Genomic DNA, 21328 nt, shown 5'->3' with positions numbered 1-21328 from the left:
ATGCAGGACATATGAAACCGTATAACCGTTGAAACAACATAATGATGTAAGAAACCACTTGTTGGATGCACGAAAGAAATAAATTCTAAATAAAATGGAACCTTAAATCTTTTGATTAAACGTACATTAGATTGTATCATTCAATGAAGATACCAGCCTTGAAAAGTTCAACTAGTGCTATTAGTGTTTTGTTTTTAGTGCTAGATGTAGTTTAAGAATTTAAATAGGATGATGCACTAAATTTAAGTAATGCCGAGGTACGCAAAGTTTTGATGAACCCATCTATTAAGGTAGGTGGCGTAGTAATATCAAAATGTTGAGAAAAGGGTAACGATAGTACGGATGACGACAACTTCAATGAATTACTACGCCCATTCATGAATCCTAATCCTAACCCACCGCATGATCTTACTTACGTCCCTTAATCTTCTGGGTTAACGACATCACACTTCCGGTGCTTCAAATTACATCGTGTGTTTTGTATAGTTTTGGATGTAAATATTGCGTGAGGAGTCTGCGTGAGCAAAACGTTTGTCAAAATCGACGTGTTGTGTTGATGCTCTTTTAAATGATTAGTGTAAAGATTCTTTGTTTAAATATTCAGAGACGAGAAGACTATTGATTCATAGGCCGATACTTAACTGTCTTCACGACTTCGTCTTCTTCACTTCATCAGTTTCCCGCCAAGTCAGCGTTTGTAACTGAGAGTAATCGCAACACACTTCAGGTAAACATCTTTAATTTTTACTTAAACAATTTTTCAATTATTACATAATGTTTTAAAATTTATTTTATAAATTTTAAGCTTTGTTGAGTTTTTACTTGCATTTCCAAAATGAATGTTAAACACTCGAAAAAAGGCATAAAATACACGGTAACAGAAAATAAGGATTTATATAATCTTCAATAATTTTACTTATTCGTTAATTGAAAACTTGCCTTCATACCAATGTCTAAAATTTGTCATAGGTATCTCTCGTAGAAAGTTATGTTATTTCGAACTATCGCCCGACCAGATATTTGTCAAGTAAACAATTAACCTCTTGGGTTACGACAGTTTTGAATGCCTTGATCAGATTCAAATGTGATTGACTGATTGGCACAAGGAGCATATCTATCACACGAATACCGTTCAGTTCCTTCATTTTTGTATACAAGGGTTAATAAAACAGAAATATTTTTGGATAAAAGGAAGTCATATCTGAAAACTTTCTAATTGAAGTTAAATGCACCGAAATGCAATAAATATTTATTATAACTAACGGATTTTGATATATCAATCTAAATTCAAAGTTCCTTTAGTCATTTGAGAGTCCTTTCTAAATGTTCGAGGAATTAGAAGTGAGCAATATTTATTTCTTCAACCATCCCAATGGGCATATCTAAGTTTTTCAGTTTTATTATAAAAATCACTTCTCAGAAATAATCAAATTGAAAAAAAAATTAAATTCTAAATCAAATTCTAAATTTTCATTTGATGTGGGTTTAAATATCATTACCACGATGAATCGTTTATTGTTATTGAGATTTCACAAACAAAACATTAATCCCTTTGATGAAAGTCTAACTGTTCTTAAAGTTACATAAATCATTTTCACCAAAGGAAAGGCTCTAACACTTGGCATACACCAGTCGTATTTATAAATACCCATTTGTTTTTTAGAAGAACAAGTGCCATCAAATAAGACAATATTTTTTAAAGAAATTTAATATATTGAATTTCACGTCCAGTTTTCATCAAAGTTCAATTAAAAAAAACCTGCCTTAATTTGAAAGGGAAAAGAAATCTCTAAGATCACAATTTTTATATATTTCAAAACTTAAACAAAACACACACTATCCGAATTGTCATCTTAGTAACAGACTTTATTTCATGACTTAATTAAAAGTCTTATAGTTTCATGTATATTTTACATAATCGAAAGCTCATTTCCGCCAAATGCGACCTTTTAACACCTTCCTTGTAAGAATAAAAACCTATGACCTTTAAAATAGATTTTTCATATAATTGTAATTTCTACATTAACGGGAAGTGTGTCAATGGTAACGGAAATGCTCCATATGACAAATTACTTTCTTTTTTTTGTTCAAGAAGAAATATTCGTATATAAAACGTGCCTTCTACGACCGTATTCTAAGTTTCAAAAATATCTTTGCAACTACAGCCAACGAGTGTGCAATCGCTACAGTTGTGGACAGAGTTCTTTGAGCATCGAGTTCGCATTAAATAATTGATTTGGGATTCTTCGAGGGATTAAGAGGTAATACTTTCTTACTTTACATTTATCTATTGTGGTTTAACTGAGAAACATAATAACACAGTCAATTTATTTCGAAAGATTTCTTATTTAATCTGATATATTTAAAGTTTTGAAATACACTTTAATGTTTATGAACCATTTTTAAGTTTCTCACTTCATCTGATTATAACGATTATGTTTCGAACAGATCACTTTTTGAAAGATTTTTTGAATTCAATCTAATACAATAAAAGTTTTTGAAAATAAATTTCACCGTTTATCGAACTTATTTAAGTTTTCACTTCATCTGAGTTTACTTTCACATTAAATTCATTTTTGAATAATAGAAAATTATATACGCTTCGTTTACAAAATTTTAAAAAATTATTTTGCTTTTCCCTTCGGAAATACGGTTCTTTAACAAGTATGTATTTTCTCTTTTAATTAATCACACATTTGTTTGAAATTTTGATATATTTTGTTTCAAATGATCCTTTATATGAAATTGAATTTTTTTGCAAAGGTAAACGTTTTCGCTATTCTGGAAATTTTAAGAGGACCTTTTGATATAGATATTTCACATCTCATAGCAATGTATAAGATATAAAAGTTATGATATTAAATCCAAAATATTATGTTATATTTATAAAAAAAAATATTAAATTGAATTCCATTTAATTTAAGTACAACTTGCGCTTTTTTATCTCAGAAATATTTCACTTTCCAAACAAGATTATCAAAATTATACTCATCTATTTTTCAGATCATAGTTCCTTCTTTTGATAAAATAAAATGTTCATATTTTCAAAAATCTGTTTATATATTGCAATTAACAAACGCATTCCGAAAATCTAGGTCTACGAAGTTGTATAATGTCACAAGTAATGTACACTTTTTATATAAAATTACTTTTACTTATATATCATTTTGTTTATTCTTTCTTTCTTTCTTATTATGTAATGTTCGTAGACAAAAATCGTTACACTTCGTATTGACGTAGAGTAGACTTTAATATTTTCCAGAAATTGTTACGATATTTAAAATTTATCTTTAGGAATGTCGTTGGGGAGTATTTCATTAAGATCTGTCAGTAAAAACTGCACAATCACATTAAATCATAATGGTAGTTTATATCTATTATGTAAGCAGTGGTTTAAGTCACCGTGATTTCTTGTAAATTGTGTTTACCGTTTAAAAATGTGTATATAAATCATATATCATAAATACGTTAAAAGGTAATTACTATATCGACTAGAATAGTCAATTATGTAAAGGCCGTTCTTCTTGAGCGATGCGCATATTAAGGCAAATAATGCTTTTTGCCAAATTTTTCAATTTCGAAAACAGAAGTGCGTTAATGTTACTAATGTGTACTTTGCTATTGACATCTTGAAAATGTGATGGACAAGATAGTATTATATATATATATATACTCAAAGTAATTCCGTTTGTCATAGTCATATATTTTGAAAAATGTGTTTAGACTTTATGCATTAGCTGCATATTTGAAAAAAATATATAATTTTATTGTGAACGATGAATTTTTAATTTGTTTTGAATATTCATTTATATTCGAGAAAACTGCTGTTAAAGTAATTAAGGGAGGGGGGGGGGGGGTTAAAATAATCTTATTTTGTATATTCGGCAATCATTTAATAGTTGATAAAATATGTATTCCCTGAACATTACAATGAATATAATACCATATGAACAACAAGACTTTCACAAAGTATTGTGAAACATTGTTAAATTGGCATAGAAAAAAGTGCAACTCATGTTAAATAACTACTTGGCTTATCTCAAATAATATTTTTGAATTAATTATTTAAATACCCTAATGATAAAATATAATTTATAAAATGAATGACAGTAAAAAATATGTTCAATTGTTTCTAACATTAGTTGTTATGATCTTTTTAAGCTGTAAAAGTAAGTTCATGTTATCTCATGTCTCACACATTAAAAAGAGTGTTCATCACATAGTCTTGTTTCGTATATGGTGAAGACCCGTTCACGATTACTGCGTTATTTCTCTTTTTCAGGACCAAAAAAAAAAATCATTGAAATTTTACAAAGGTGATCAGGTTACTCTGGTGACAACAGCGTCTATAGGTTAAATGATATTTAAAAAACAAAATTTAACAAAAGAGAAAAAAAAATCCAAAGAAATTAATTTCTTTTGAAAATACGTCACTTTTGTTGAATATTCATAAAAATCTCATTGAACCTAGAGATGCTTTCTTAACCTGATTCTGTTCACTAAATTCTGATGTTTAGATTTTGGTATCTACCGACTATCTGAGATTAATAATGCACACAGAGGCGTTCCTCATATATCAACATGATTGGATGTTATGTTTTAGAGGCTCATCCAAGAGTGTTATTTCATTTTCAGATTATCACGTGATTGATTCACACAAACGTAGTTAACACATTGTATTTTATTTAACACTTGTAGGAAATAGCTCGACATAACGCAATGGACTTTGAAGAATACAGGCTCAGAGGTAATTTTTTTTACAAACCAACTTTTTGAAATTTGAAATTTATTTTTATACTTATAAAAGCTAATTTACTTTAAAGTACTTCACTCACCTTGCCTTATAATTTTAAAAGCACCACATCACAAGATATCGATTTGAATATTTTATTAAACTGTTTTTATCTATCAATATTGTTGCATATTATCATGGCTGAATGGTTAAGATATCAAACATATGAACCCCTGATCATGAGTTCGAATCTGCCTGAGGCTTTTGTTCATTATTACTGAATATATCTTTTATAGAGAGAAATTTTCGCTCAATTGCAAGTTCTTTGCCTATTTGACTTAAATACTTCTTATTCAACTTGCTGTTTATCATAATAAAGTTATTATTTGCTAATTTGACAAACTATTTCAAAGTGTAGTGAGCAATCTTAATATTCAATCAGTCTGATGAATGCATGGTACAAGTAACTGTTACAAGGGTCTTCCTTCAAAGGGAGGACTTTTTATGCAGGACTTTATTTCTCGTACCATTTTAGATCGACCAGTTTTGTCTAAATATTCATTTGGCAACTGGTTTAATATGGTAAATTACATAACCTTCTTTACCTTATAGTCTGTTTTTTTACGTATAAGTTTAATAAATCATGACAAAGATCATGCGCTTTAAAGTATGTGTCAAATTTAGTTTATCGTTACTATTAATAGAAAATGAATGCTTTTCATTCATTCTAAAGATATTCAGATCTTTATAACTATTTTAACATGTAAAACTATTAAACCTATAATAAGTTTGTTGTTTTGAGATATAATGAGATCATAAAATGCCCATTGTCATGAAAATAAAAAATACGCTTTTTTAATACATCTTCTTTATGTTCTTGTCATGTAGAACACTGTTCATCGTTTACATCAATTTTATATTCAATTGAGAAGAAGAAACTACGTTAAGAAGACTGTGTATAAAAATCCAATATTTCATTCACACAACCATTTACTCACACTGTTTCCATTCTACCTGCTTATCGATTGCATTTTTTCTCGGAAAAAGCTCGTGCAATCACCGAGACCACTTCCTTTTTGAGACTTAATTTCGGCATTCCAACATTTTATATAGGCATCCCGTAAAGGTAAAACTATCAAATGCTTAAGAATACCCTATCAAAGGGACACACTAAATTGAATGTAATTTAGAGATAAGAGCTGATAAAGCTTGTTACAATTCTTAGATCGCCGTTTCTACTGGTTTCAATGTGTAATTTTGCATAGAATCCCCATAGAGGGGGACCAATTATAGCATGAATGTTTTTTTTTCATTGGTTTTTATGCCGTTTTTTTATTGTTGCCCTTCCGGATACGGGTCGGATATTGATAATAAAGATTTAATTTCCTTCTGCTATCCTAATATTTCTACTTTTATTTATCGTAGTCTAGGAATTCTAATCAGACCTGTGATTTTATATTTCTATATTGAGCCAAAAATAAAATATCTATATGTTTGTCGTGTATTTTGCAGCTGCTCTTAACATGAGGTTATTTGCTAAAACCATTGTTTTACTTCATTAATTTTGCATAGAGTCTTAATAAATATTATCTAATACGTTCCGATGAACATTTCATTCCAATGAAAGACAGTCATTTCTCAATGTCAAATGAATTTTCAATGGGAACATTAATTGCCGGAATTGGTTTGAACCTTGCAACCCGAGATTCTATTTTCAGGAAAACTTGTCAATATTCAATACGGATGATTGCTTTAATCAATACAGACACTTCTCAATGAGATTAGCTTTATTTTCGACAATCTTTTGAACAGTTAAAGATACTAATTTTATTGACAACGTGATTTCCACTTTTTTTTCTTTGCCAAAAAATACACAGGTGTCTGCTTAAAAATAGGTAAACCCTTCGATAATTTTCTATGACATCATCAACTTTTGGTAAATTATAGTATTATAGTGATATTTTATTTCAAACATGGTATAAGAAATTATAACAGATTGTTGGGCAATACTTGTCATAGTATTTTTAATGAAAATATAAAAAAATATTTTATATGTATTTTACACTTCTTTGAAGGAAAAGAAATGGTTGATTTTATCGCGGAATATCTGAAGTCTATTCGGACTAGAAGAGTATTCCCAGATGTTTCTCCTGGATACATGCGCACACTTGTACCGGAAGCTGCACCACAGGAAGGAGAGAAATGGGACGACATTTTCAGAGATATTGAGCGTGTTATTATGCCTGGAGTAAGATAGTCTGAATCATATTTCAAGTAATTTAAAATAATTGATTTAAAGCAAAGTGTTAAAAAACACAAAGAGACACACGATAAAATCAATGTGCTTTCATTGATTTCGGTTTTTGTTATCTATGTAAGTTGCAAATTTTTGTAAATATAATACAATATATAGACAAAAAGGCGCTGGATGTAGTTTTATGTGAATTTCATTAATTTCCTAGGTTACCCATTGGCAGAGTCCGTATATGCACGCCTACTTTCCCGCTCTGAATTCGTTTCCTTCTCTGCTTGGAGACATGTTGGCTGATGCTATCGGATGTCTTGGATTCACTTGGGTGAGTAAATTATAACATAAATAATAATATAATACTAGTACTTTTGCGATATATGCGCCGCCTTTTCTCTTAGAAAAGACTCTGTTTGCATGTCTGCATTGCTGATTTTGTGAATAGGCCTTAACAGATTCTTTCTAGTACTTGTTATCCGTGTTTTACCCATCAGCCTGTTAGCATCTTAAGAAATTTCACTTTCAAAATAAAACAAAGCAAAATAATCTTACAAATTAGTTTTCGAACATCTATAAATATTTTCGATGTTTCTATCGTATGAGAACTGGTATCTAATATTATATATTATCTTCTATTATCCGCTCTAGGCTTCTAGCCCAGCGTGTACAGAACTGGAGACAATAGTCATGGACTGGTTGGGGAAGATGATTGGCTTACCGAGTGAATTTCTGCACAGTAATAAAGAAACAAAAGGAGGAGGTGTCATTCAGGTCTGTTACTGTCTGTCCGCTGTTTCTGTATATGTAAGGATGTAGTTTCCTGCGCGGATCAAACGTTTCTATCATGGGAGGGGAGATAGGTTCGAGGGATAATTTTTTGGTGGAGGGGCTATTTTCAGTATCTTTACTAAATGAAAAAAAAAATGGTTTTTCAAGGGGTTAGGACCCCTAATCACTAGACCCGCCCATATGTTTGTTAACCCAACAACTGCTATCTGTTTTGAATATCAAATGTTAAACAATCTTGCGGTTTCATAAAAATGTATCATTCAAAAGTTTTAAGAATTCCCACCGATAAATATTTAACCATAAGACCGATGCAGATATTCTTTGATATCATAAAGTGCAATTACCATTGTAGATTTCTAACAAATACCTTTGGTCTTATTGCAAAAACCATACTAATACACCTATTGATGTAGATTGTATACTCTATAATATTGTAGCTGACGGCCTCGGACTGTACTTTTATCACGATGTTAGCAGCAAGAACAGAAGTGTTTCAGAAACACCGGAAGTTAGATCCGGACGTGGATGAAGCCCATATCAACGCCAGACTTGTGGCTTACTGTTCGGATCAGGTAAGCACTTTCATTAAATGTCTTCTAAGAGGTACTAAAATTTACTTTTGTTGTTATTGTTGGACTTTAATTTGAAAGAACAATAATTGTATAGCTACTCTAGTAAAACAATTTTATTCTGGGTTTTTTTTCCAGGTATTACCAAAATTTATACTACCGAGTCCTAAAATCGTTTTCTTTATGCAATAGCAATACGTGATAAGAAATACAATACAAGATCATTAAATATGATGATATTTATATAGATCAAAACCAAAGTAAATATCTGAAAAGGGTGTTGAAAACAAAACCATGTTTCAAAGTCCATTTTCAACTGAAATTGATAAATATTTATTGACATAGATATCGCAATCATATAACAACGGAAACATGCAGCATCTTTTATATATCAAATGTTTTCCATCTTTCATTGTTATAATCATTTAAAACTCTTGTCATTTTTATCATTTGATAAATAATGACTGATTTTGCTTCGCTCCAGCAAAAATTAGTTTACAACGTGTTCATATGGGTACCGTGTTCATATATTGTTATTCTTTCACAATCTAGTTTCTTAAAAAAAAAAAAATCATCAAATTAAAGAAAAACCTCGCTCATATATTACACTTCATAAGGTTTCCTCCAATTTTTCTAGACATATTTATCGCCAAAATGAAAGATATATTTCTATTTCATATCCCAAACTGACAAAAGCTGACAGTTTAATGAGTTATTAATATTCATATGTATTAACGCAGGCGCACTCATCTGTCGAGAAGGCAGGTCTTATATCATTGGTCAAAATGCGTTACCTGACTACGGATGATGATCTGAGTATGCGCGGACACACCCTCCAAGAAGCCATCTCGCGTGATAAGGAAGATGGCCTGATTCCATTTTATGTAAGCATTAATAACTAAAAGTGTTTGGGGTTTTTTTTGGGAAGTTAAACAGTGGATTTTTAAAAATGAACCTTTATCGAATAACATGCTATAATTTAGATTAATGCATAATTATAATTTACCACATTTTAACTAACCTCATATTTATTGTATATATGAAAACTTATTATCGATAACATTTCTAATCTATTTAAAGCTGCATTTAATAAATATACTATAAAAAGATGCATAACTTTTCTGGCACTGTAACAGTTTCCTCTTGTTAAAAGTAGTATATATTACTATTGTTTGGTTTTGTCTTTAACATATAACTCTGTTTACTTCTCTGGAAATATTCACCATCTCAACCTGCTTTACGAATAATAACTAACTTTAGTTGTTATCAGATATTTACATTTAAGACATTTATCCTGATTAAAAAAACACCAAAACGATCGAATCTAAATCATTTAACTGAAAGAATTATGGTAGTTTTTAAGGTAGTCCTTAACTGTGGCTTGTTTCAAAGATTATTTTTGAATTTTGTTTTATAGGTTTGTGCAACTTTAGGAACTACAGGGGCATGCGCATTTGACAATATTAAAGAGCTCGGACTAATATGCAAGTTTCGTTTTAATTATGTAATTTTTTGGTCCTCTTTGTTTTACTTGACTATTCGTAAAAAATAGCAATATTTAAATGCAACACGACAAAGCATCTTTATTTGGTTTCATGACAATTTTTCTTGTACTCTACATTGTTTTTTACTATCTTATGCTTAATGTAAAAAAGGTGGTATTAGAACGCAACACTTCATCGCTGCTCTTAGCGGACTTTAAAAGTTTAGATTTTACTTTGCTAAGAAAGGTCGAGTTATTGTAGTGAATTTGTTTTTACAGGTGAGAAAGAGGGACTTTGGATGCACATCGACGCCGCCTACGCAGGAACAGCCTTCATTTGTCCTGAATATCGATCCTATATTGAAGGAATCGAACACGCCAACTCGTTTGCCTTCAACCCATCCAAGTGGATGATGGTGCATTTCGATTGCTCCGCCATGTGGTAATAGCAATCAATATTTTTCTTACCAAAAAACAGAGTCAAAGTCAAATCAAGTTTTGTTTTAATTTAAATAAAAGGAATGTTATAACTTTGAAAAGTTGAACTCCTCAATTTTTTCTTACAAATCGTAAGTAAATCTGTTCAGTATACATTAATCTAAGTTAACAACTTGACAAAAAAGAAAATGAGAATTAAAAGACCCTAGATTGTTAGCAAAGTACCAAATTTAATTTTGATCACTAGTAATGTATAAGGCTTCTTTCAAGGCTGAAAACATCGTGTTGAACACTTGCAAAATATTGATACTATTACTAAGTCATGCTTATTTGTTTCGCGAACAGGGTGAAGGACTGTCGAACTTTGCACAGAACATTCAATGTGGATCCACTCTATCTAAAACACGAAAATTCAGGTTTGAACTATTTATTTATCACGTCAACCTTACTAAGCAATGTAAACCAAAGATGGGACAAATTTGTATCAATGGATCAAATAAAGTCGAATTCACCTGCATGTACTCTAATATGTAAAGCGTACAAACATGAAATAAAGAAATGTCAATGATTCGTCTCAATTTATTGAAACAGAAAAATGATTAATATTAAAATGTTTCAGTAGTCGTGGACATTTTTAGACTGTATTGGTCTCCTTAAAAGGAGAGTTCTATATAAAGTTTTGGAAAATACCAAAAGTTAAAAGGTGAAATAAATGGTGTCTTCTTTACTTAATTATAGTTTATTGCGAAACAAATCATATCTTAAAATTTTAGGCAGATATGATGGTTAAGTTGTTGATTAACCAGCCTCCTAAATGGAGAAGAATTTTTCAGTTTTCCAACTATAAGTTTGTTTCACACAGTCGTCCGAGTAAATAAATTATAAGCTGATGAACTTTACAAGGACTTTGAAAGATACAAATATAAACACAATTCAATTAATCATTCTTATGGGAAAACACAAAGTATCCGATATCAAATTAGCACAATAAAGGGCTTGTATTTGTTAAGGTGTTGCAGTTTAGATAGTAAAGTAGTAAGCGGATTTGGTTACAAGAGCAAGAACTCAGGAGCGATTTGTCGGTTGAACGCCAGGGCTAATGTGTCTCGCTCATCAGGCCGCTAGTGTTTACAGCGTGATGGATGGAATCTGTCACTGGTATCGCTTTATCAGTGCTCTCAGCCTCGTTATCACTGTCAACAGATCACCGTCCCGCACTTAATCTATTCCCGCGAAGAGTGGACAATTAATTCGATATTTGAGGATCGGATTTTATTTCACGTCAAATAAAAAAGGGACCGGTTTTTATGTTCTTAGTGATAGAGACTTTAATATGAAGGTTTAAACTATTTAGGACAAAAGTAAGAGTAACATATTTTACGACTTTTTCTTTGTTGTTTAGAATAAGTCCAAAACTAATTAATTTTTTAAAATTTTTTTAAATAAATCATAATTAATAAAACACAATTATTCAAAGAAAAATTAATGATTTTACAGTGAATAACACAAATTAAACACAATTTTTAAAATAGCAAAGTTCTAATGCTAAAACTGAAATTAGTATCGATATAGATTGTTATTCAATATGTCAGGATTGATCTATTTATAGCAAACATTGAAAAAAGTATAGCTAACATCATGTCATATCTGATTAAAATTAATTGATTATATGGAATTTAAACAGTTATTATTGTTTTCTTTCAGGAGCTGCAATAGATTATATGGTAAGATAGCGATCTATTTTTTTTACTCTGCATTAGATTCATCACCTTTTATTGTGTATTTAATTACGTTTTTAAATAAATGTTGTTCCCAAATTTTAAGGGATCTTAAAGCCAACAAACTATAAAGACATTTTGTAAGCATTCAAAGACATTTTGTGTAAAAGACTGTAAATATTTAGAGAAACACACTCACTTGATTGACAGTTCACATCCTGTTATTGTTTGATAAACTTTTTATTGTTAAGCGACATTTTGTAAAACAATATTATGTATGAACTTTCATCATATTATTTTTTATCATTGCATACAATAACATGTAAAATTTCTTTAAATTATATTTATACTGAAAAAAAATAAAACAAATCGATGTATATATCTTCTATGTTTAGCACTGGCAAATTCCCTTGAGTAGACGTTTCCGCGCCCTGAAACTTTGGTTTGTGATCCGCTCCTTTGGTATTGAAGGATTACAAAAGCATGTTAGAGAGGTAAGTCAGAGAAATTTTCAATGCAACTTTACGTCAAAATAATTTGATCACATGATGTCAGAATAATTGGAAAAATTTGCCTCACTGGGTATTGTATACATGTATGAAGCAAATATTTCGACTTATCACTAATAGAATGTTACCATTGCAGGGAGTTCGTTTAGCAAGCAAATTTGAAGACCTCCTTAGAAAAGATCAAAGGTTTGAAATCCCCGCTTCCAGAGTTTTAGGAATGGTGGTGTTTCGGCTGTGGGTAAGAAAACGATCGCTTTAGTACAAATGGTAATCCAAAACATATCGAACAATATTTTTATGATTTTTAGATAGTACATCAACTTATTTTTTGTTCAGGGAGAAAATGAAATGACAGAAACACTTTTGAAGAGATTAAATAAATCTGGAAAAGTTCACATGGTACCAGCGTCTTTAAAGGGCAAATACGTCATAAGATTTACCGTGACGTCACAATATACTACGGATCAAGACATTGAGCGCGACTGGAAAATTATTTCAGATACTGCAACAAAGGTGAGTTTGAACCCTGTAACTAAAATTTGTTCTAAGATTGACTGCATGTAAACAGACTTTAAAATTGTCATTTGTTCCGATAACAAATTGTTTGAAATCAAGGTAGCAAATCTTCCTCTTTCCTCAATCAATTCCAGACGAGTTTTTAAGAAATGCACGAATGTGTGTGTTGGGGTTATCATACAATATTACATATAAAAGAATGCTTTAAGTAACAAATGTGCATTTGTCAAAAAAGTACTATCATTCATCTTTACTCAATGAGAATTTGCAATTGGTTGAATAATCAAAGTACTGAAGTACTGACGGGAGTTGATTTTATCGATTATCATTTATTTTAAAATCAACTTATCTTGCGTGGCAATTAGTTTCTTACTGTATTTAAATTACGCACAATTTTATATTATGATTTTTAATTCGACTTTTTCGCAAGGAATTAAGAGAAACTTCATATGAATCATGTTGTGTATTACTTAAAGATAGATTTTAAACTATGTACATACATGTATATAAGAAATCGAAACAATTCTCAAAATTGTATGGATCCAAGCACTATTGATTATTGAACTCCAGTCTCGTTCAACCAGACGCTCAGCTGTCTCCGTTAATCTCCGTTAAGCAAGAGAGCCTCTCTGTTTGTCGGAGATGAACGGAGACAGCCAAGCGTTTGGTTGAACGAGACTATATTAAACTCTGGCGTAGGAATACATGAGACTACATTAATATCTAAATTGTTCGTATTATATAAAATCTGACTATTTTCAAAGTGTTTATAGATAAGTTTCCTTGAAAAACAATTCAACATACATTACATCGAATTTTTTTTATTATATTCAAGAACTAAGACATGTCAGCGGTGATGATTTGTGCTTAGGTCCAAACACTGTTTCACTTTCGGTTTGCAAGAGTAACTGCATAGAAGAGTTAATTTAAATCCACTCCCAAAAACTAAATGTGCACCCGCATATCATTATTGTTCGGGAAACTATTTATCTGGTATTTTAATAGAGTGTGTATTCACTTTTGCTTTAAACTTAAAATTCCGATGGCTGACTTTCTTAGCTTTTTAAAAAGCTAACATTGTTATTTATATTAAGTTTTACGTCGAAATTTATGCATGTACGTATATGACTAACTTCACAGATAAACTCCCAAAAATGCTTCAAGCAACGGTAGATAACTCCTACTAATCCTCCGTATTGTAAACCCTCTATCCTCTTAAGGTATTACACGATACAGAGTCTGAGGAGGATGAGGCATACAGCGATGAGGAGGTATCAAGTCCAGAAGTAGAGGAAGAGAAACAGTTTGTGAGGTAAACATATCCAGCATTTGCTCATAAATATACCCATTAAGCTAATTTGTGCTTTGAGTGTCTTATAATTTTGTTTTTTTGTTTTTCATGTTATAGAGAAGATTTTGATAACCCTTGTCGATGTTGTACTCGTAACCTCTCTACAAAATCATCCTTGCTCGCCTCACTCACTCTCCCGGCTGCTTTTGATACAATGCAGGTCATAAGGTCAACCTCGTATTCCTAATGTGCGCGAAAAAATCCATTTAACTGTTTTTAAATGAAAAGTAGGTATTTATAGACCATTCCTAAAGAATGCTCCAAAGTTTCTTTTTAATAAATGTCAATTCATTAATAAAAATATATTTTCACATAATGGTTTGGTACTTTAATTTATTGCACAAAATGTCAATTAACAATTTTTTTTAAATAGAATTCAACACTTGCTTTAATAACAGATGAACAAAAAGATCTATAAGCAAATTCAATGTAAATGTGGCTTGGCATGCTTTGATTTTAGAGTAGTTAAGATTTAATGCATCCCTATCTTCTTTGTAAAACAATATCTATGTAAAGGTTGTTTTAGTGAAAAAATAAACACAGGATATGTTTATATCGCCATCTTTATTTTATAGAGTTCCTTCCATTAAGAAGAAAGAATATGGAATGAGTCTTCTTTTAAGCAACGTCCCAATGTCACCAAAGTTAATTAACGGGAGTTTTGCCGCATTATTTGATGATAGCGAGGCTATGGAAGAGGTAGCCAAGCAGATTTCAGCAGAAAACGCGGAACACCTTATTCCTATGTCACCTAGGAAACGCAAACTAAGAGACCAATCAAAACATCAAAGTTTTGATCAGACAACAATGGCCGATCGTTGCCTAAGCAACTCCTACAAACATCAAGGGTCGCTTGATTCAAAACTTGACGAGATCGTAAACAGTTCAGCGTATTTAGAAACTCGTATGAATGGAATGCAGATGGATGACGTGTTCGAAGCCGAAGAGGAACGTCCAATCGATGATACGGAAGACGAAAACTGTCCAATGAAATGTCAGGATGATGTATCGTACAATGAAGGGAGTACACAAACCGAAACTGGACAAAGAAGGGTCGACAGAACTCCTAACGGCCAAACACAATCTATGTCTCAACGCAAGAACCCAAACATCAGACTGAGAATACCGGAAGTAAACATTCCAAGCATGCGCAACGTGTGTCCACATTGTGGGAATCGGTTCAGTTTTTCTTAAAGTAATATGACTTTTCGAAAAAAATTAGCAGATTTAAAGTTTTGTTTTAGTGGTTATGTTTACATTTAGATATTATGGTTATTTAAGTATAATTGGCTTTCCTCTGTTTAAAACCCAGTTTTGTACATAAGAATATATAACTTTTAATGACTTGTAGTTGTGTAAAATATTTTATATATAGAGTCTGATTTGCTTTCTTTACTTGCATTAAAATCTTGATATTTAAAATTGCTTTATCCCTAAACAAACAATATTTTTTTGTTATATGAATAAAAAATACCGGCATATGAATTATTGACTTGATGTCTGATAGTACGGTTTATAAAAAAGATTTTTGCTTTAGTTGATTTATTAAGAGTTCCATTTTTTGAAAATTGAATACAATAAGTCACGTGATTTCCATTATATATGAAGATACTGAATGCCACCATATAAAGGGAAATGTGATAAAAAAAATTCTTTGAAACTCGATTTCATATATATAATTATTTAAGCATTGAATGCTTATTTTTGGCGTTAGAGCAGTATGAAAATTTGTCTGCACCGCTTGGTATGTTGTAGGACGACATCATACATGTATATACATGGCTTCGAGAGGGACATACCAGAATATTTGCCTCGAGTTGACAGGAAAGCCCTGGAGTGTTACGTAGCCCGATACCAAATCAATTCTCTTTTAAAATGGCGATCGATGATTCAAAAAGAATAAAATTATTCAAATTAAACAATTAAAGTTAGTTTTTCTGAATAGCAGACACTGTCATGACATTTTTATTTCCGAGGAACTGTTTACGTTTGCTTAGCTGAATTTCGAACCCTACGTAATAAATAGGCTGAATGATTGCACGCGAGGGCGATATAATAATTTCGGGAGAACAATTTAAAGGGGCATGGTCACGATTTTGGTTAAAAAAATATTTTTTTCGATTTTAATGTTTATAATGCTTCAGTAAGACATTTTCAATAGGCAATCAAAATTTGAGTGACATTTGTTGAGTTATAAGCGAGTTACAGAGCATAAAATTCCTCGCTATGTAAACAAAGCTTTTGTTTACATTTTGAATGTTGAAGTCAAAATTCCAGATTTAGACCCAAAATGAATGTGTTAATCGTTAGTAACTGTTTATTTGTACTTAAAATGAATATGAATTTTGACAGATCATCTTGAAAAGGATTTTTTACTGGTATATTGAACCTATGTAAACAAAAACAGGGCACGAGCATTGTTTACGTGACTAAAAATTGTGAGCCCTGTATCTCGCTTAAAACTCATCGATGGCCACCCAAATTTCACTTGATCATTAGAATTGCATTCATAAGGCATTGTAAATAATAAAAACAGGAAAATACAATTTGACCAGAATCGTGACCATGTCCCTTTAACCATTTCCTGTGAAATATAACTTTTTCCGGGAGGACAATATAACTCATTCTGGTGTGATTCAGAAATTTTTAGGGCATAGTACTAAATTATCTCACTTGTGACATAACGAGAAAACTTATTCAAAAATAATATTAAAAAAAATAAGCATTTAATGCTTATATTTATATTCATAGTAAAGTCTGTTTGTATGAAATATATTTGTATCGTCGCTTTAAAGTCATTATATTCGCTCTTAGTCAGGGATATGAAACATACATGGAACAGCTATATTTAAAACACGTTATTTAATTTGCTTCCACAACTAAACAAGTGCCAGAAACTTTGTCGAAAAAAATGAATAGGCTAGCAAGTGTATTCCCAGAAAACTGAATTTCCAATAAAAATGCAAGGGGGAATATACACTGAAAGTAAATATAATTAAATGTCGAGCTACTATTGCAGACATCAAATTATCCCCACCGTTTAAACACTTTTCCCAGTAGTGCTTTTGTAGCTGTCTTTGTAGCCATGAAAGAGCACTTAATAATATATTTATGGCTGTTCCATCTATCTTTCATATCCCCGACAAATGGCGAATGCATAATAACTTTAAAGCGATTTTACAAAATAATTCATACTAGTTAACATCAAATGAATATACTCAAAGCACCGAAAGCCTAAATTTGGATAACGTGCGGTATCAATCTGTCTGCACAGCGTGGTTTTATAGAACAAGCGATATCCAATATGAACATTCAACATTTAAATTAATACTTGTTGGCTAGCCAGTCCTTCTGACCATAAAATGGACGTACTTCAGTGAATAAGTCTGAGATCGCCAGTAGCCGTACATTATTCTTTTAGCTCTTAATGTGTTTTCCCCCACAAGTATAGACCATTAGGGTTGGCACAAAAATAGCGCCTATGCCAACAGCCAGAATTGTAAAGAAGATCACAATGAAATGAAGCAATATCGTTGTCCTGACCCCAAGAAGAGAACATCGTGTTGTTAATTGATACATGTTCACTAGCAGACGTGAACAGTCATCTACAAAGTGCATTTATACTTGTAACATTTTTACGGAATAAGGATATGGTGAAATTAACTTAACACGTTTATTTAACTTTAACACTCACTCCTTCAAGGCACCTGATCCTATCTCTACTTTCTGTAGAGGTATGTGCATGTTTGCTCTGCTTCTGATTTATGATTTTCCTAAGGGTTTTTTTTAGTTTGAACACTGTTCGTTTACACATTTCATTTTTAATTGAAACTTCTGTAAACCAACTTTTAGACATAAAAAAATGTGTAAAAAATGTGCATCATAACGATTTTCGATAACTAGGATTTTATCAAGAGACCCAGGATCTTCGTCGTTCAAACGTCGAAATAAAATCAGCTTTATGAAGTCATTTAAAAAATATCGAGATAATGATTTAGTGTATTAAGATATTTTCAAAGTTTTCTGAAGATGTTTCTATGTTGAACCCCTTTTACAACTTGATGATTTCATAGTTATATCACATATGCCATTCTCGAAACGATCTTCAACAACTGTTTATAAAGATAACAACTGTTTATAAAGATACAAACCTACATCAAACTTTGATTCCTTTGTGTGGCCAACTAATTATCCAGGGCCACGTCTATAAAATTCAGAATCAAAAAATGTGCTTGCATATAATTGCTATTTTTAAAAATGATCAAGTTTATTTCCTATGGAAAAACTCAAACGTCCCATCCCCAGATTATGGTTTCTTCCTTATATTCTTAATTTCTATATATATTCGACATTATCTATAAATGCTTCCATACAAATTACAGCTTTTGTGGTTAATTGATTTTCGAAAAAAGACATTTCTCTACATATTCCTATGTAAAACTTGACCCCCATATTTGATCAAACTGGATCCTACACTACCTGATGATGCTTTGTCATTAGTAACACCTTTTCAGGTCATTTATTTTTTAGAAGAAGTTTTTAAACATTGTTCTCTATATATTCCTATGTACAAAATCGACGATCCCTACATTGTGGCTCAACTCTACCCCCGGGGAACATAATTTGGACAGATTTAAATCTACACTCACTGCAGAAATATCCACACAAGTGACAGTTTTTCTGGCCAGTTTTAAAAGAAGATATTTTATAGATAACAACAATTTTTTTAATATCGTTATCTCCCTATGAAAGAATGCATGGCCTTTTATTCGAACAAAACTTGAATCCCCTTTTCCTACGGATATTTTGTGCAAAGATTGTCTAAAACCGGCCCAGTGGTTCTTGCGAAGAAGTAACAAATGTAACAAAAGTACAGACAGACGGACAGACGAATTGACAGACGGACGCCAAAAAAAACAAAAAACAACAACCAGCGATTAGAAGAGCTTACTTGAGCTTTCAGCTTTGAGCTTTCACCTTTCGTCTTTGAAAAACCTTAGAAACACTCTTTAATGTCATCATTATCTACAGAGAAAGAATGAGAGAGAGAGAGAGAGAGAGAGACGGACGGAGAGACAAAGAGGCAGAGATACAGACAGATTGACAGACATACAGATATCTTGTCTGCTATCATATATATTTCATTTTTTTAAAATACCGTCCATCCCCAACCAGCTGTCTACATATCACAGGACACTACCACATATTCTAGGACTTAGATCTTTACTCGGTATATTCTACTTGGTGACCCGTCGTCCTTGTAGAGCAGTGAGGTGCAGTCGGTTGGATCACCGTTATCTCTTGATAACGAGTGTAAACCATTATTTATTCATATTAATCAACTATTCTTTTAACTTTCTTCCGTGGCATCCATTAAAATAAGAAAAAGATATCATGAATGTTAAAGAGACTGGGGTAACCGCTGTTAGTTTAATTTTTGATAAAGATGAGCTTAGCTTAAGCAAGTTTCCATGATTGATCTTTCTAACATCTCAAATGATTATTTACATATAGATTATTTGAACAAAGACTGTTTATTCGTTTCTTACAGTCAGACACGGATAGATGCAATTTCTAAACGTGTAGTTAATCCTCGGTTGCATAAATGATGACTATTTTAAGATTACAAAATTAACAACTGAAATTGTGCATTCATTATACGCATTTCTATTAAATCTAAGAATTTTAAAAGAAAATGAAAGTTTGGGATTTTTGCCCATGAGAGTAATATCAATATTTTATTACAAGTTCCTGATTGAAGTTTGGATTGTCTTAACGTTTTTGTAAAAAAAAAAGGCTACTCACCTTTGATACAACGAACTTTATTACTGGTTAGAGTCACACACATATCTTCATTAGAGCAAGAGAGAGTGCAATCCTCCATAGAAATGTATTGGTTAGCGTTGTAGTTTTTCGTCAATAACGAATTAAATATTTTAATCACTAATATTTCATTTGAAGAATTTCCAAGACTTGATTACAAGCTTCTAAGATAATGTTTTGTGTTTATGACATGTTCAAATAAAACTCTTTTAAGGTATTACTATAGTTACTTTAAGGATTAAATCCCTTATGAAAATGAATAAAAAGCAGATATTCTACTTGATCTTGCTTTTAAGCTGAATATTTAATGTTAATGAAAATGAAATTATGCTGGTATAAGAGAACCGTTTATATTTAGGCGTTTTCGCGTATCCTTTGCGAAATGATGTACACATATTACCATTTTAGAGTCTTCCTTTTCGTTATCAAAACCATCTAATAGCAAAGAACATCAGTTTGCTATTTAAAATGATCACAAGTAAGGAAATGCTACATGATTGCTAAAATGAAAAGATGAGATAATTAGTGATGTCATGTATCAAATTTATTTGTATTGTTTTGATTACCAGAAATATGTACCTTGCTTTATGTTTGACAAAAAAAAGTTAAAGGTGTTGTTTTCAACAACAAAGTGTTTATGAATTTTAAATTTTGTTATTCTGGTATAAATAAAATGGAAATAATCCGCAGATTTTTTAAGATTCAAAAATTAAGTTGAGTTACCTAAAAATAGCAGAGTGGGCTTTTCTGTTGACAATAAAAAATAACAAAGTACATCATTTTACACATGACACATGTTTAATTTATTAGTATAAATCAACGAAAATGGTCATAAAACTATCTTTTTATGACATTGTTTTCAAATTAGCAATGCTTATTGTTTATTTTGTTCCTTAAAGTAAAAAAGAGAAGCAGTCCATGTTTTTGAACTTTTTTTTCTTAGGGGTTTTGAGTTTGTATAGATATTTTATCTGTATGACAATGTGCGATCTATACAGCATTCAAACGTTTTCTGAATCAATTATTCAATCATTTTTATTTTTGTTAATGCATTTTATCGACCTTGTGAGAAATATTCTTTTTCTTTAGCTAATGTTATAATTGTATCTGTAGCCAATTATATATTTCATGGTAAGATAAATGATAAGTCTC

At 31.2% G+C, this 21328-nt stretch overlaps 1 protein-coding gene and 1 long non-coding RNA gene across 3 annotated transcripts; both read left to right on the top strand.

Annotated features, from left to right (window-relative positions):
• Positions 1-600: 600 nt before the first annotated feature.
• On the top strand, positions 601-4751 carry LOC128172373 (uncharacterized). The gene is made up of 3 exons (XR_008242255.1): positions 601-727; positions 2166-2261; positions 4699-4751. It is a non-coding gene; the product is annotated as an uncharacterized LOC128172373 (long non-coding RNA).
• Positions 4752-6811: 2060 nt separating this feature from the next.
• LOC128172339 (histidine decarboxylase-like) lies at positions 6812-15786 on the top strand. Of its 2 annotated transcripts, XM_052838138.1 has the most exons (15): positions 6812-6980; positions 7195-7308; positions 7629-7751; positions 8207-8341; positions 9079-9222; positions 9756-9822; positions 10101-10263; positions 10605-10675; positions 11964-11983; positions 12373-12471; positions 12623-12724; positions 12823-12999; positions 14223-14314; positions 14411-14580; positions 14929-15008. In XM_052838138.1, the coding sequence occupies exons 1-14, from the start codon at positions 6816-6818 to the stop codon at positions 14538-14540; spliced, it is 1602 nt and encodes a 533-aa protein (XP_052694098.1). In that variant the 5' UTR covers positions 6812-6815; the 3' UTR covers positions 14541-14580; positions 14929-15008. The 2 variants fall into 2 exon arrangements, with proteins under 2 accessions (XP_052694098.1, XP_052694097.1); XM_052838137.1 differs by lacking the exon at positions 14411-14580 and having other exon boundaries at positions 14929-15786.
• The last annotated feature ends 5542 nt before the right edge of the window (positions 15787-21328 follow it).

This window comes from Crassostrea angulata, chromosome 2 (assembly GCF_025612915.1).
Source record: "Crassostrea angulata isolate pt1a10 chromosome 2, ASM2561291v2, whole genome shotgun sequence".
NCBI lineage: Eukaryota > Metazoa > Mollusca > Bivalvia > Ostreida > Ostreidae > Magallana > Magallana angulata.
Note: the sequence above shows the minus strand (reverse complement) of the source record. Positions and strands in the feature narration are given on the sequence as shown.